This window comes from Mesoplodon mirus, assembly GCF_964341445.2.
Source record: "Mesoplodon mirus genome assembly, chromosome: 2".
In the NCBI taxonomy this organism is placed as follows: Eukaryota; Metazoa; Chordata; class Mammalia; order Artiodactyla; family Ziphiidae; genus Mesoplodon; species Mesoplodon mirus.
Window position 1 is genome coordinate 214010705 of NC_138977.1, and position 14594 is coordinate 214025298.

Sequence of the window (14594 nt, forward strand, 5' to 3'; positions counted from 1 at the left end):
ACAATGGGAAGTAATTGGAGAGTTTAAGCATCTGTCCATCTCCAGCCTTAAGGAACTGTCACCTGAGACAATCACTAGACTTGGGCATGAATCCGAATCCTATCATGGCTGTGTGACCTCTGAGCCTCAATTTTCCCATCTGTAAACAGGCTAATAAAGCCTCTTCATAGGGCTGTTAGAAGAGTTAAATGCAGCAATGTGTAGTCGGGCAGAGGAGATGCACAGTACATGCTGATCACTGTATCTGACAAGACGGTCAGTACCTGGGCGGCCAGGTTCCAGCCTGGGAATAGGTAAGTGCAAGCACTACACATCCACCCTGGGGAGAAAGAGTGACGTTTTGGATGCTCAGCCAGCACAGGAAGAGTGGGGAACATCGTCAAATAGGCCCCACCCCCATCTCTCCAATCCACGACACCACCCCTCCAGCCGTCAGAAAGCACCCCGTGCTCCTGTGCCCTAGCTATGACTCCGAGAAGGCTCCTTTCAGCTCGCAGGAGCTCAGGAAAGCACCCAGCCTGCTTGGAAGACTCAACCTTGCTCTGCTCTGTGTCATTTTGTTTTTCAGTTCTCCCTCCTGTCTTTACTCACCGACATGGACCCAGGTGAGTGTGCGGACCCCCCTGGGACTGCCAACCCCACAGGCTGGTTCTGGGATGGAGAAAAGGGGGCCTGTACATGCGAGTGTGGATGTGACCTCAGGGTTCCAATGGTTCAGAAATGTCACGGACCGCTTTGAGGATCTTCCCAGAGAAATGCATTCCTGGGTATTTGGGTGTCCACACACACACAACACAGTGCTTTACACAATTTTGAGGTGCCTGTGGACATCCCTGATGTCCAGTCTCATGACCCCAAGGGAAGAATTGCTGAAGCCTTTAAACCCCTTCATTTTATACAGAAGGATACTGAGGCCCAGAGAGGGGAAGCATCCTGCCCGAGGTCACACAGCCCATTTGTGTCTGAAACGAGACCAAAAGGCCAAGGCAAAGTGAGGGTGTCTTGAACAATGGCTCCAGGAAGGCCAGCTCTGTGCTACCCCACTCTCTCCACCCCCTTCGGTGGGGAGCCAGCCCCTCTGTGCTGAGAGGGTGGTGCCGTGCAGGCAGCCCCCGGCTGGCCCACCGCTGCTGATGGCCTCTCACCAGCACCCCCACTGGGTTGCTCCTCCATCCGGTGTGTCTCCTCAATGTTCCTTCACACAGGCTCTTCTCTCACAGACACACCTGCCACCTCTCACCTGTCCCACTTCCTCTGCCTGGTGCCCTCAGCCGGGCCTGAGCTGAGCAGAGCTGCTCCTTCCTGTCCCATCGTCCATCTCTCGGTCTCTGTCTCTGGGTCTGAGTCTCCCTTTGCTGCTCTGAGGCCCAAGGGAGAAAACTCCACTGATTATTTCACTGGGGCAGAGGACACATCCCCTGGTAACGACCTGTGTTGGTCACCCACAGAGGACAAGAGCCAGGCACATGGAGATCGCAGTCACGTCTAAACATTGGATCAAGGGTCTCTTCGGAGCAAAGAAGGTGATAACTGGGTCAAATTCAGCTTGACAGTCAATATTCTCTGGCAGCAAAGCCCTGGATGGGCAGACAGATTTGTGCCGGCTCAAGGCAAGCGATGCTTGGACCTTGTCCTGCCCTGCATGCTCAGGGAATGTTTGTGGAATTGGATAGAAATGTACATGAGCGTGGTGTGGGGACTGGGAAAGGATCTGTGTCTTTCCCCAAAGCAAAGGAGAGTGTTGAATTCAACAACATACAATTCAATTGCTTGGAAGAATCATATTTCAGGGGGCTCCCCCAGCTGGCCAGACCAGCAGCGTACATGGAATCCAGGGAGGGTTCAAGGCCAAGAGATGGGAAGAGCTGCCCCCTCCCCAGCCTTCAGCGCGAACTTCTCAGGCACCACTGAAGGAGCTGCTTTGGTCTGGGTGCCCACGAGACAGAGGTTCGGAAATGTGGGCTTGCACAGAGGAAGAAACAGGACATCTAGCACTCAAGGGACCTCACCCTCTTCAAGTGTTTGAAAAGCAGCCCCACCCCTAGTCCACGAGGTGGGCTTTGTGGGAGTTAACAGGAGTATTTACCTCAAGAAACTTTACTGCCACCTGCCAGAAAGTTGCAAAAGACATCTACAATGACTATGAGTTTATGACACCCTGGATTGTGCAGTGAACAACACAAACAAATGTATGCAGTGGCCCTACTGAACAGACATCACAGAAAAGGGAGTGGATACATTCTTTGTGTCCATAAGGCCTTCAGCTTTAATCAAATAGATTGGAAACTATAGGGTCAGATTTGATCTGCAAACAGGAAGAACTTCCTCACCATCATAGTTGTCAAAAAGTCTGAATGGGCTTTTGGGCTCTTGGAGGGTAGTGAGTTCTCCATCACTGGTGGTATTCGAGCACAGGCTGAAAAGCCACTTAGTAAGGAGTGGAAAGTGTGGGATTTAACATGCTGAGATTCTGGGCTTTATAAGAACTCTGCCAAGGGCTTCTGATAGTTTGGTTAAGTAGATGAAGGGACCCTGGAACAGGCCACCTGCATGGTCCCGAGTCCATCTCGAGGTGTTCTGTCAGCCTCTGGCTGTGGAACAGGGTGAGATGTAGTGGCTGGGTCTTTCTGCAAAGAGCAGGTTAGGTTCTAAAAACACCCCTGTTCGTGACTGATTTAATTTCACCTGAGGGTTGTACTTTGATGGAATTTGTCAGATTCCCCGCCGGCTTTGACAACAGTGTGGCCAGGGAAACGCTGTGCTCATGTCCACGGGCAAGCTGCTACTGTAGTTGGTCTTGCTGGAGACAGTACATGGTGAGGGCCTGGCTGGAGCAGATGGGCCTGGGCCACACTCCCCAACGGGTGGCAGAGGAGGTGACCATCAAACAACACAGACTCTGCCCATCTCCCCAAAGCAGGTGACATGACAGCCCACAGGCCTGCAGAAATGCCTCTTCAAAGCCAGCTAGATTCTGCCCAGCAACACAGGCTGAGCCCATCCATCAGCTGTCCTGATGCCTGCCAGCAAGGGTCTCTTCTGGGCTTGCCCTGTCAGCCAGAATGGAAGCATCAAATGCAGGCTGACAGGGTTGGGGTTTGGGGGAGGCCCTCGGAGGAGCTGTCTGTGCCACAGTGATGGATGGTGCCAACAGGGACGGCATTCCAGGGATTTTTATTCTGTTCCACACATCTGGCAAGCTCTTTACCCCAAGCAGCTTCAAAACCCCATCCCAGGAACTCTTGAGTTTTTCTGAGAGACCCCATGTATGGACCACGATAATCCTGGTTGAGGGACCTGGAGGATGTGACAAAAGAGATTTCCCGATGGTGTTACTTCCTGGAAGCCAAAACCCATGGAGTGTCCGGAAACACAAACCCACAAGAGGCTCCAGGGCTCATAAAATAGCAAACCAGACTTGGACTTAGGTAGACCTGGGTTCTGATACCATCTCCTTCTGCCTTAGTTTTTCCTTTTCTGTAAAATGGGAATAATAATACCTATGCTATAGAGGTTTTTTAAAGTTAAATAAGGTGGTGTGCGACCACGTTTATTTTGTATAGCCACCAATATATAGAAAATACTCAGTACATAATAACCTATTATTCGGAATATTTGAGTTAACTCAGGATGTTCTTTACCATTCTTCCTGATAAATTCTAAAAACAGACTCTTATAATTAGACAAATCCACAAGGGTTTCTTTTTATACCTGATATGAAATGCTTCTGACAGCTTCCCCGTTCTTCCCTCAAAGCTTTCTCCTTCTCTATAGCCTAGAGAAAATCTCAAATAATCTGTATTGGAACCTGGAAAACTTTTTAAAAATCTACCAATGGAACCAAATTTCATGTCAGGCTGCATGCAGTCCCTGTCTCCCAAGGAAAGCCCTTGGACAAATTTCTATACTCCTATTGAGCTCATCAGGCATTTTTCTTCACCAAATATCTATGACCCAAATCAAATAGTTTTTTTCCTGAATTCCCTGTTTACTCTGCACAAGGCAGACACCATCTTCACTGACAGAGCTATGTGCCCACTGTGTACCAGCCAATCAGAAGGAAGGGAGGCTTGGCCATAGAGGGAAAGCTTGATCTGTCCAACACATATTAACAGCATATAGGGCTCTGTGCTGGGCACTGTGGTGTAGAAAGAGGAATGGACATGGCCCTTTTTCTTAAGAAACCAACTGTCTAGTTGAAGGAAAGAGATCAGATAGACCAAGTTAAATACAAAACTCAAGAGACGTGTCCTCTGAGATCCAGCCGTGAAACCTAAAATTCTGCAACCACCTGGGCCACTGAGGAATTCTAGTATCTAAAATTCGTATCCCACCAGCAACTCAATATTAAGCCATGTGTGTTCATTTGTTATTACTACATGATATGGTTGACTCTTGAACAATTCAAGGGTTGGGGGTCCTGACCTCCCCATGTAGTCAAAAATCCATTTTGACTCCCCCCAAGCTTACCTACTAAGAGTCTACTCTTGGCTGGAAGCCTTACTGATAACATAAACAGTTGACTAACACAATTTTGTATGTTATATGTATTATATGCTGTATTCTTACAAGTAAGCCAGAGAAAAGAAAATGTTAGTAAGAAAACCATAAGGAAGAGAAAATACATTTACAGTGCATGTGCGTATGTATCTACTGAAAAAAAAAATCCATATATAAGCGGACCCATGTGTGCAGTTCAAACTGTGTTGGTTGGCAATTTAGACTGGGTTCAGCTGGGCAGTTCTTCTAGCCTAGACAGGGTCAGCTGATCTTGACTAGGCTTCCTCATGTGTCTGTAGTCAGCTGGGAGATTAGCTGGGTTTTCTTACATGTTTGAGACCTTGGCTGGGGCCTAGGGCTGCCTCACATGTTACATTATCCTACTTAGAAGAGCCCAAACTTGTTCACACGGCAGTCACAGGGGTCCATGAGAGAGAGAAAGAGAAGCTTGGAGCTGGCACACAATGCTTCCACTAGAAGCTATTGGCAAAGCAAGTCCCAAGGCCAGCCCAGACGCTAGGGATGGAGAAACTGACTCCATCTTTTTCTTTTCTTTCTTCTTTTTTTTTTTTTTTTTTTTTTTCAGTATGCGGGCCTCTCACTGTTGTGGACTCTACCGTTGCGGAGCACAGGCTCTGGATGTGCAGGCTCAGCGTTCATGGTTCACAGGCCTAACCGCTCCGCGGCATGTGGGATCTTCCTGGGCTAGGGCACGAACGTGTGTGTCCCCTGCATCGGCAGGCGGACTCTCAACCACTGCGCCACCAGGGAAGCCCTCTTTTTTTGAATTTTATTTTATTTATTTTTTATACAGCAGGTTCTTATTAGCTATCTATTGTATACACATCAGTGTATACATGTCAGTCCCAATCTCCCAGTTCATCCCACCACCACCACTACCACCGCTTTCCCCCCTTGGTGTCCATATGCTTGTTCTCTACGTCTGTGTCTCAACTTCTGCCCTGTAAACCAGTTCATCTGTACCCTTTTTCTACGTTCCATACGTATGCGTTAATATACGATATTTGTTTTTCTCTTTCTGACTTACTTCAATCTGTATGACAGTCTCTAGATCCATCCACGTCTCTACAAATGACCCAATATCGTTCCTTTTTATGGCTGAGTAACATTCCATTGTATATATATACCACCTCTTCTTTATCGATTCGTCTGTCGATGGGCATTTATGCTGCTTCCATGACCTGGCTATTGTAAATAGTGCTGCAATGAACACTGGGGTGCACGTTTCTCTTTGAATTATGGTTCTCTCTGGGTATGTGCCCAGTAGTGGGATTGATGGGTCATATGGTAATTCTATTTGTAGTTTTTTAAGGAACCTCCATACCGTTCTCCATAGTGGCTGTATCAATTTACTTTCCCACCAACAGTGCAAGAGGGTTCCCTTTTCTCCACACCCTCTCCAGCATTTACTGTTTGTAGATTTTTGATGATGGCCATTCTGACTGGTGTGAGGTTATACCTCATTGTAGTTTTGATTTGCGTTTCTCTAATGATTAGTGCTGTTGATCATTCTTTAATGTGTTTGTTGGCAATCTGTATACCTTCTTTGGAGAAATGTCTATTTAGGTCTTCTGCCCATTTTTGGATTGGGTTGTTTGTTTTTATAATATTGAGCTTCATGTGCTGTTTATATATTTTGGAGATTAAACCTTTGTCCGTTGATTCGTTTGCAAATATTTTCTCCCATTCTGAGGGTTGTCTTTTCATCTTGTTTGTAGTTTCCTTTGCTTTGCAAAAGCTTTTACGTTTCATTAGGTCCCATTTGTTTATCTTTGTTTTTATTTCCATTACTCCAGGAGGTGGATCAAGAAAGATCTTGCTGTGATTTATGTCAAAGAGTGTTCTTCCTATGTTTTCCTGTAAGAGTTTTATAGTGTCCGGTCTTACATTTAGGTCTCTAATCCATTTTGAGTTTATTTTTATGTATGGTGTTAGGGAGTGTTCTAATTTCATTCTTTTACATGTAGCTGTCCAGTTTTCCCAGCACCACTTATTGAAGAGACTGTCTTTTCTCCATTGTATATCCTTGCCTCCTTTGTCATAGATTAGTTGACCATAGGTGCGTGGGTTTATCTCTGGGCTTTCTATCCTGTTCTGTTGATCTATATTTCTGTTTTTGTGCCAGTACCATATTGTCTTGATTACTGTAGCTTTTTAGTATAGTCTGAAGTCACGGAGTCTGACTCCTCCAGCTCCATTTTTTTCCCTCAAGATTGCTTTGGCTATTTGGGGTCTTTTGTGTTTCCATACAAATTGTGAAATTTTTTGTTCTAGTTTTGTGAAAAATGCCAGTGGTAGTTTGATAGGGATTGCATTGAATCTGTAGATTGCTTTGAGTAGTATAGTCATTTTCACAATATTTATTCTTCCAATTCAAGAACATGGTATATCTCTCCATCTGTTTGTATCATCTTTAATTTCATTCATCAGTGTCTTATAGTTTTCTGCATACAGGTCTTTTGTCTCCCTAGGTAGGTTTATTCCTAGGTATTTTATTCTTTTTGTTGCAGTGGTAAATGGGAGTGTTTCCTTAATTTCTCTTTCAGATTTTTCATCATTAGTGTATAGGAATGCAAGAGATTTCTGTGCATTAATTTTGTATCCTGCAACTTTACCAAATTCATTGATTAGCTCTAGTAGTTTTCTGGTAGCATCTTTAGGATTCTCTATGTATAGTATCATGTCATCTGCACACAGTGACAGTTTTACTTCTTCTTTTCCAATTTGTATTCCTTTTATTTCTTTTTCTTCTCTGATTGCCATGGCTAGAACTTCCAAAACTATGTTGAATAATAGTGGTGAGAGTGGACATCCTTGTCTTGTTCCTGATCTTAGACGAAATGCTTTCAGTTTTTCCCCATTGAGAACGATGTTGGCTGTGGGTTTGTCGTATATGGCCTTTATTGTGTTGATGTAGGTTCCCTCTATGCCCATTTTCTGGAGAGTTTTTATCATAAATGGGTGTTGAATTTTGTCAAAAGCTTTTTCTGCATCTATTGAGATGATCATATGGTTTTTATTCTTCAATTTGTTAATATGGTGTATCACATTGATTGATTTGCATATATTGAAGAATCCTTGCATCCCTGGGATAAATCCCACTTGATCATGGTGTATGAGCCTTTTAATGTGTTGTTGGATTCTGTTTGCTAGTATTTTTTTGAGGATTTTTGCATCTATATTCATCAGTGATATTGGTCTATAATTTTTTTTTTGTAATATCTTTGTCTGATTTTGGTATCAGGCTGATGGTGACCTCATAGAATGAGTTTGAGAGTGTTCCTTCCTCTGCAATTTTTGGGAAGAGTTTGAGAAGGGCGGGTGTTAGCTCTTCTGTAAATGTTTGATAGAATTCACCTGTGAAGCCATCTGGTCCTGGACTTTTGTTTTTTGGAAGATTTTAAATCACAGTTTCAATTTCATTACTTGCGATTGGTTGGTCTGTTTGTATTTTCTATTTCTTCCTGGTTCAGTCTTGGAAGGTTATACTTTTCTAAGAATTTGTCCATTTCTTCCAGGTTGTCCATTTTATTGGCATAGAGTTGCTTGTAGTAGTCTCTTAGCATGCTTTGTATTTCTGCCGTGTCTGTTGTAACTTCTCCTTTTTCATTTCTAATTTTATTGATTTGTGACTCCATCTTTTGGTGAGAGGAGCTGCAAAGGCACATTGTAATAAGCATGGCCACAGGGAGAGGTGAAGAACCAGGTCCCTTTTATTTCATCAGATTGGCTCATACCACACCAGAGTGCCAATGTGGAACTTGAGGCTATCAGCTAGACTTGGCCACGTCCAGCTCCCCTGCCTCCTCACTACCCTTTCATCTCCTTCCTTGGCTGGCTTTCTTCCCCCATCCACCCCGGATTCGAGGCTCCTTTGACTGGAGGCCACATTCTACTCTTTTTTGTATAATTCTCTTTTGTTCCCAAAGCCTTCTTGCACCTGGCATAATACTTGTCCCACTGTAGGTGCACAATACATGTTTCTTACATAGGAAATGGGATGAAGTACCAATAGAATAGAAAAGACAAAATAAGGTTTAAGATTGGAGGTAGAGAAACCCTCCCAGGTGACTCTTCTAAAAAGCATTTTCAAAACATATTGCAACCCACCCCAAATGTCAAGGATCTTGGTGCCTTCCCTTGTACAGTCTTCCAGCTGGATGGCTTCTGGAAATCTGGGGCCACTGAGCCTCTGCTGCTTCTATCCTACCTCAACCAAGGGCCCTGGACCCTGGAGAATAGCAGGGACTTAATGCCTCACTTAGCAGGAATGTAACTCAAAGTCTATGTGTTTTATTCCCTCCTTAGCTTCACTGAGAGGTGAACAGACCTTGTAAATAGGGCTGGATTCAAATCAAAACCCTCCAACAGATATTTCATCCATCCTCTGTCACCTGGAAAAACCATACCATTCCATCTTTATGAAAAACCTTCCCTCATTTCCAAATATCTGCAAAAGAAATGATTCTCAATGGTCTAACCAAGATTATCCAGTCTGACCCTCGACTTGTGGGAGTGATGGGAGAAATTACAGGAGTGATTCGAAGGCGCTTATCTATAAACACCTGTTGGAAAAACAAAAATCAATTCTCCAAAGAAAAAAGAAAGAAAGAAATGGGGCGATCATCTCATTACCAAACTCATTGTCTCTTCCAAATGTCAGTTTGAAATCTTTCATGTCAAACTCAGAAAAACATTTTTTCCCCTTACTTTCTCACCCTTTCTCTGCTTTATCATGCTAGATGGAAAGAAACTTTATTTGCTCCAGGAAGACAATGGCCTTATCTTCAACCTAGATCCTCATGCCTGGAAAGGTGGCCTCCTCTGAGAGCATTTTCATAGTGGGGAAAAGCAGCTCGGGAGAAATAATGAGGAAGCAAAGGGAGTCTTGACTTGACACTGTGATAAATGAGGTGAAACTTTGGCAAGGAACCAGAGTTGGCGTATTCAAAAAGGAAATAAAAAGATAGTTCCATTTTAATGGGAAATATAAAACAGCCATTGTGCAAACGTCGATTTTTCAAAAGCCAAAGAGATAAAGACTATAAGGGAATGACTGAGAGACGAATAAGATAATGTGGTTGATAATCTGGGCTTCGGTAAAGTGCCATCCTCCGGGCCATCGCTGGCTCCGTGGGAGTGCTTTTTCAAGTCGCTATCTGCATTTGCTTCTGCCTCATTATCATATGCATCTCTGGACAGCTTCCTTACAGCTTCAACTTGCTGACTTGCCATACTCCTGCCAGCTGGAGAGAGCAAAGTCCACCCAACTTTCTTCAAATCCCAAACTCCTCTCCATCAGCCACAGAGCTATCAGCATCTTCCAAGGCCCCAGACAACAAAGAGCTTGAGTCCAGGCTTATACACACCTGCTCTTCCTAGTGGACTGGTCTAGTGTAAGGTGTACAACCATGGGTAATGCCATGTACTGCCCTTTCTTTCAGTAGGCAAGATCCGTGAACCTTCTCAAGGCTGTCCGTGGACAATTCCTAATTAGCAGGCTGGATATGCAATGGGAAGGATAGGACCCCTTTCCCAAGGGTAACTGTGAATTATCTGAGGCAGTATGAGAGGCCTGCTGAAGCAGCTGAGAGAGTGCAATTTAAGGGATATATGAAGATAAACTGCCTTAGTTCATATGCTGTCATTTATTAGCTATGTGACCTTGGACAAGTTACTTAACCTCTTTTAGCCTCAGGTTTCTAAGCTTAAAGTAGAGATAATAATACATCTAGATTTTTATGAGAATGGAATGGGGTGGTTCATGTAAAATGCTTAGTCCAGAGCCTGGGACATAGTAAAGACTCAGTAAATATTAACAGTTACGATGATTTTATATAAATAACTCGGGAGGAGTTTGATGCTGAAGCTGAAAGAAAAGTGACACGTTTCTTTGACTTTATTCAGCTAAGTTGACTGATAAAGTCCCACTGAGAAATTTCATTCACAGAACCACCCAACAAGGCACTCAAGTGCCACTGGATCTGACCCTGGGCAGATCTCATACAGGACCTTGGAGACCTCCTGCGCCCCAGTCATCTTCCTGCTATTTACAGGTGAGACAACTGAGGCACGGAGGATACAAATGGCTTGTCCAAGGTCACGGTTAGTGAAAAGCCAGAACTTGTCGTCTTCTCCCCATTTCCAATCACGTGCTCTTGACCTTGCCAAATGCCAGTGCTGGCTCACTGGGTCATACCAGCCCCCTCAAATGAAAACTCACAATGCCTGACCCCTTCTATCTGCCCCGTCAGTGTCAGGAGCTGGAAAGACACATGAACCCTCCTTCAGGACCTAGAAATCTTTGGGAAAGGGGGTTTTCAGTGAAATAAAATGGTGACGTCTTTAGGTCTGATGATTAGGGTTTCTTCTGTCTTGTTCCCACATCTGTAGATTGGACTCTCTACCACTATGAGTACAGCGAAGAGTATTATGACCAGGAAGGGAATGCCAGCAGTGCTCTTGACCATCCCGAGAACCCTGACTGGTACTACGCAGAGGACGGTAGGTACCAAAGCTGTTTGGGGGCCCTCCTGGGAGGAGAGCAGCACACCTGGAGGGGAGTTTATGTGTGACCACATGCAAGGGCGCTCTCTTCTCTTCCTCTCTGACCAGCTTCATAAAATAGGTATTAAAAATTATTTAGACTGGCTTTTTTTTCAGTTAGAATTACATACTCTGAATACTGGGGAGGTTCTTAGGGACCATGTCTCCCACTTTCAAATGACAGGTGAAGCAAATGAGGCCAAGAGAGGAGCTGACTTAGCCAAGGTCACTCAGCAAGTTAGTGCATCATCACCCAGCTCTCCCGACACTGTGGGTTAGAGTCACGTTCAAAATCATCCCCAGAGCTTTCATGACAGGTAGTCCTAATTATGAAGAAGAGTCTGGCTTAGCATTAGGCATCAAACTGTAGCATTCACAAATTTGGCATTGTGCTGTGCTGTTTTTTTTTTTTTTCTCTTTTCACTCTTCAGAAGATTTGCACAGTTGTGTGTGTGTGTGCACGCACGCTCACACATGTGTGCTTCGGCTACTTTTTTTTTGTTTTTGTGGCTCCTTGAGACAGAAAGGAAAATGAGAAGCTGGGCCTAAGCAAAGCCATGTGACTAAATCAGTAGAAGTAATGGAAAGCACTTAGCCGCTGGAATAAAAGCTGTGTAACTGCGAAGTGGCCTGGAAGGCAGGGCCAAGATACGGGGCATCAGGGGAACATCAGAAGGGACCATCAAAACAAGAGCCAGGCCCAGGGATCCTAGTTCCTGAACCAAAGAACAATGTGTGTGAACAGAAGGATAAAGAATTCCCCAAGGGAAGATCCATTCAGACAACCATGAAAAGCCAAAGGCACAGATGAAATATGACAAAATCTAACTGAACAAGTAGTTGAAGAAAGATGAAGGCCACTGGGTCATTTCCTCCTCGCCGTCAATTCTTCTGTCCCCCTCTTGCCTTTGGTCTTCTTTCCTGATGTTCAGAAAGCTTGTGTTTCATTAGGGGTGGGATTTCGTTCCCCACTCCTGACCTCCACCCCTGGGCACTGGGAGTAGGGGAGGTCTTCAGGCTTGTGAAATGCCTTCGGCATCAGAGACAGACCCTGTGGCACTCCCAGCGAGCCTGGGAGGAGAGAGACACTGATGACGGGAAAGGGGAGTTACTCAACGAGAAAGGCCCCATCCAAAGCCAGGCTGAGGGAGACAGTCACTATTCCTTCTTGCCTCTCCTCTTACTAACCTGAATCCCTCCCTCTGGTCTTGTGATGGCAGTTTTCCTGGCTCTTTAAGGTCAGTGCATGTTTCTCCCTTTCCCCAATCACTGGCTAGGCAGTTCCTCTCTCATTTGGGGCAGGAGATGGAAATTCAATGAGCAGACAGGGGGCTTCTTGCCTGCTGTTCATTGCAACCCTGACTTCCGCCCACGTGTTTTAGATCCATGCCTGTCCAACCCCTGTGCACATGGTGGGGACTGCCTCATCAGCGGGGCCACATTCACCTGCAGCTGTCCAGCCCCTTTCTCTGGAAACAGGTGTCAGAATGGTGAGTGGACCTTCACTGGATCCAATCTTCCCTCCATGTTGAACAAGAGGCAGTTTCTCCTCCAATTCTAGCGGGTAAAGAAGTGTTCGGTAATCCCGTGAAAAGGCTGACAATCACACTGACAATCTATTATGTTGTGCATAATAGATTCCTCAGCATGGTCACAGGCAGCATCTCACTGAGTCCTCACCCTTACATGTTAGATAGGACTAGTATGTCCATTCCACAGATGAGAACATTGAGGGTAAGAGGAGATAATAGCTGGGTTCTGACCAAGATGTGTTCTAAACTCAGGACTTGTTGTTGTTGTTGTTTAGAGTGTTTAGACCAACTTCAACAGAGAAATGTTGTTCTCATATACAAGAGCAGGAAGGCTCTCAGGGCACTTAAGGCTCAACCTTGTTAGAGAAAGGGAGCCCAGAGTGTACAGGGGACTTGCTCTTGGTCACATAGCTAATTAAGAGAAGAGCAGAAATTAGAGACCTGGTGCCTGACTCCCAGCCCCATGCTCTCTCTTCCTGCCATCCTCACTCGTGGAGACTCTGATAAAAGGTGTGTCCAGTTTTAGTGACCTCTTGTGGGCATAACATGAGGCTATGTGATAAGGTATTGGGAATAGAATTCTTACGGGCTAATTGCACCCCTAGAGAGAACCTGGATTCTGTCGCATCTAGCAACCATCTAAGCGGGGTGGGGGAGGAAGTGAGGGTTTTATGGTTGACTTGTTTTCTCTGTGCCCTCTTCAGTTATTCCTACCATTTTCAATCCTACAAAGTCTTTCAGTAAATTTTTCAGGATGGTTTGGGATATCAGGCACAAACATAGTTACTGGGTTTATCCCCTCAACTTCTTGGAAGAATGACAAAATTGTAAATGAAATATAAAATCAGCTATACAATGGAGAAACTCAAATTGCAGCTCTACTTTTTTGAAGGTGTAAAAATTATCAGGGTATTTATAAAAATAGCATAATAAAGACTATGAGCCCTAGAAACTCATAAGGAACTGGGAAGCAATCATCCGTGATCCAAGGATAAGAGAGAAGCCTTGTCTAGGTGGGTAGCATGATGTTTCAGAACCATGGACAGGGGGCACATGCTCTATCAGTCACCAACACCACCTCTCCCCACGCCCCCACACTCCCCTCCCAAACATTGCACTGTACAGGTACCTCTCAAAGTAAAATGTGCCCCAAATAATGTCCTGTACTTTGTCCCTACTTCTCTATTGATCTCCTACAGTGAAAAACAAATGCAAGAACAACTCATGTGGCCGAGGAGACTGTCTCATTACTCAGACTTCTCCTTACTACCGCTGTGCCTGTAAACACCCTTACAAGGGTGCACACTGCTCCACAGGTAAGTGCCGGAGGCCTCTTCTATGCTAAGCTCTCTCTACAGTGGCTTGTGCCTGGGATGTCAATATCCTCCTGTGTGGAAGTCCAGATACATCCAATGTTTTGGTGGCACCCAAGATGGCCCTTTTAACTAGGACTTTCTAAGATTCATTATCCCTGGACAGTCCAGTGAGAATTGACTTGTCTGTGTCTCTTCCCAACAAAAAAAAATCATCTTGAAACTCATTTCATCTAGGAAGTAAGCCCTGGTCTTTTCCTAGAATGGGCCATGTATATTTATTCACTGCTATGAGTCAGGCATTGTCCCAGGAGATTTACATTCTCTCTCACATTGTCCCCCGAACACTACAAGAAACAGTTTTACAGATGAAGAAATTGAAGTTCAGAGAGGTTAGCTAACCTGCTTATGGTCACTCAGCTGTCAAGAGGCAGAGCTAAGTTTCGACCTCGCGGAGACTGGCCCCCAAAGTCCTGCTCAGTCTATGCATCTTGTGTTTCCTTACTGAGCGACCCATCTACTTATATACTCTTTTTTGCTGGCCTCCATCATATTGCTTCATCCATGTTTGCTTATGTTCTTAAGGTTTGTGTGTATGTTTTCTTGCATGTCAGTGGGTCTCTCTTTCCCCTTTGGTGACCCATTTTTGTGAAAGGATGGACACCAGAAAAGTGCCACCAAT

The 14594-nt window shown here is 44.9% G+C and overlaps 1 protein-coding gene across 2 annotated transcripts in view; it reads left to right on the forward strand.

Annotated features, from left to right (window-relative positions):
• The window catches only part of HABP2 (hyaluronan binding protein 2), a 36380-nt gene that overhangs the window by 11412 nt on the left and 10374 nt on the right, over positions 1-14594 (forward strand). For both annotated transcript variants that reach the window (XM_082633706.1, XM_082633705.1), the window contains exons 2-5: positions 569-605; positions 10915-11025; positions 12450-12557; positions 13799-13915. In XM_082633706.1, coding sequence (XP_082489832.1) covers positions 569-605; positions 10915-11025; positions 12450-12557; positions 13799-13915 — 373 coding nt within the window. The remainder of the gene's footprint in view (positions 1-568; positions 606-10914; positions 11026-12449; positions 12558-13798; positions 13916-14594) is intronic.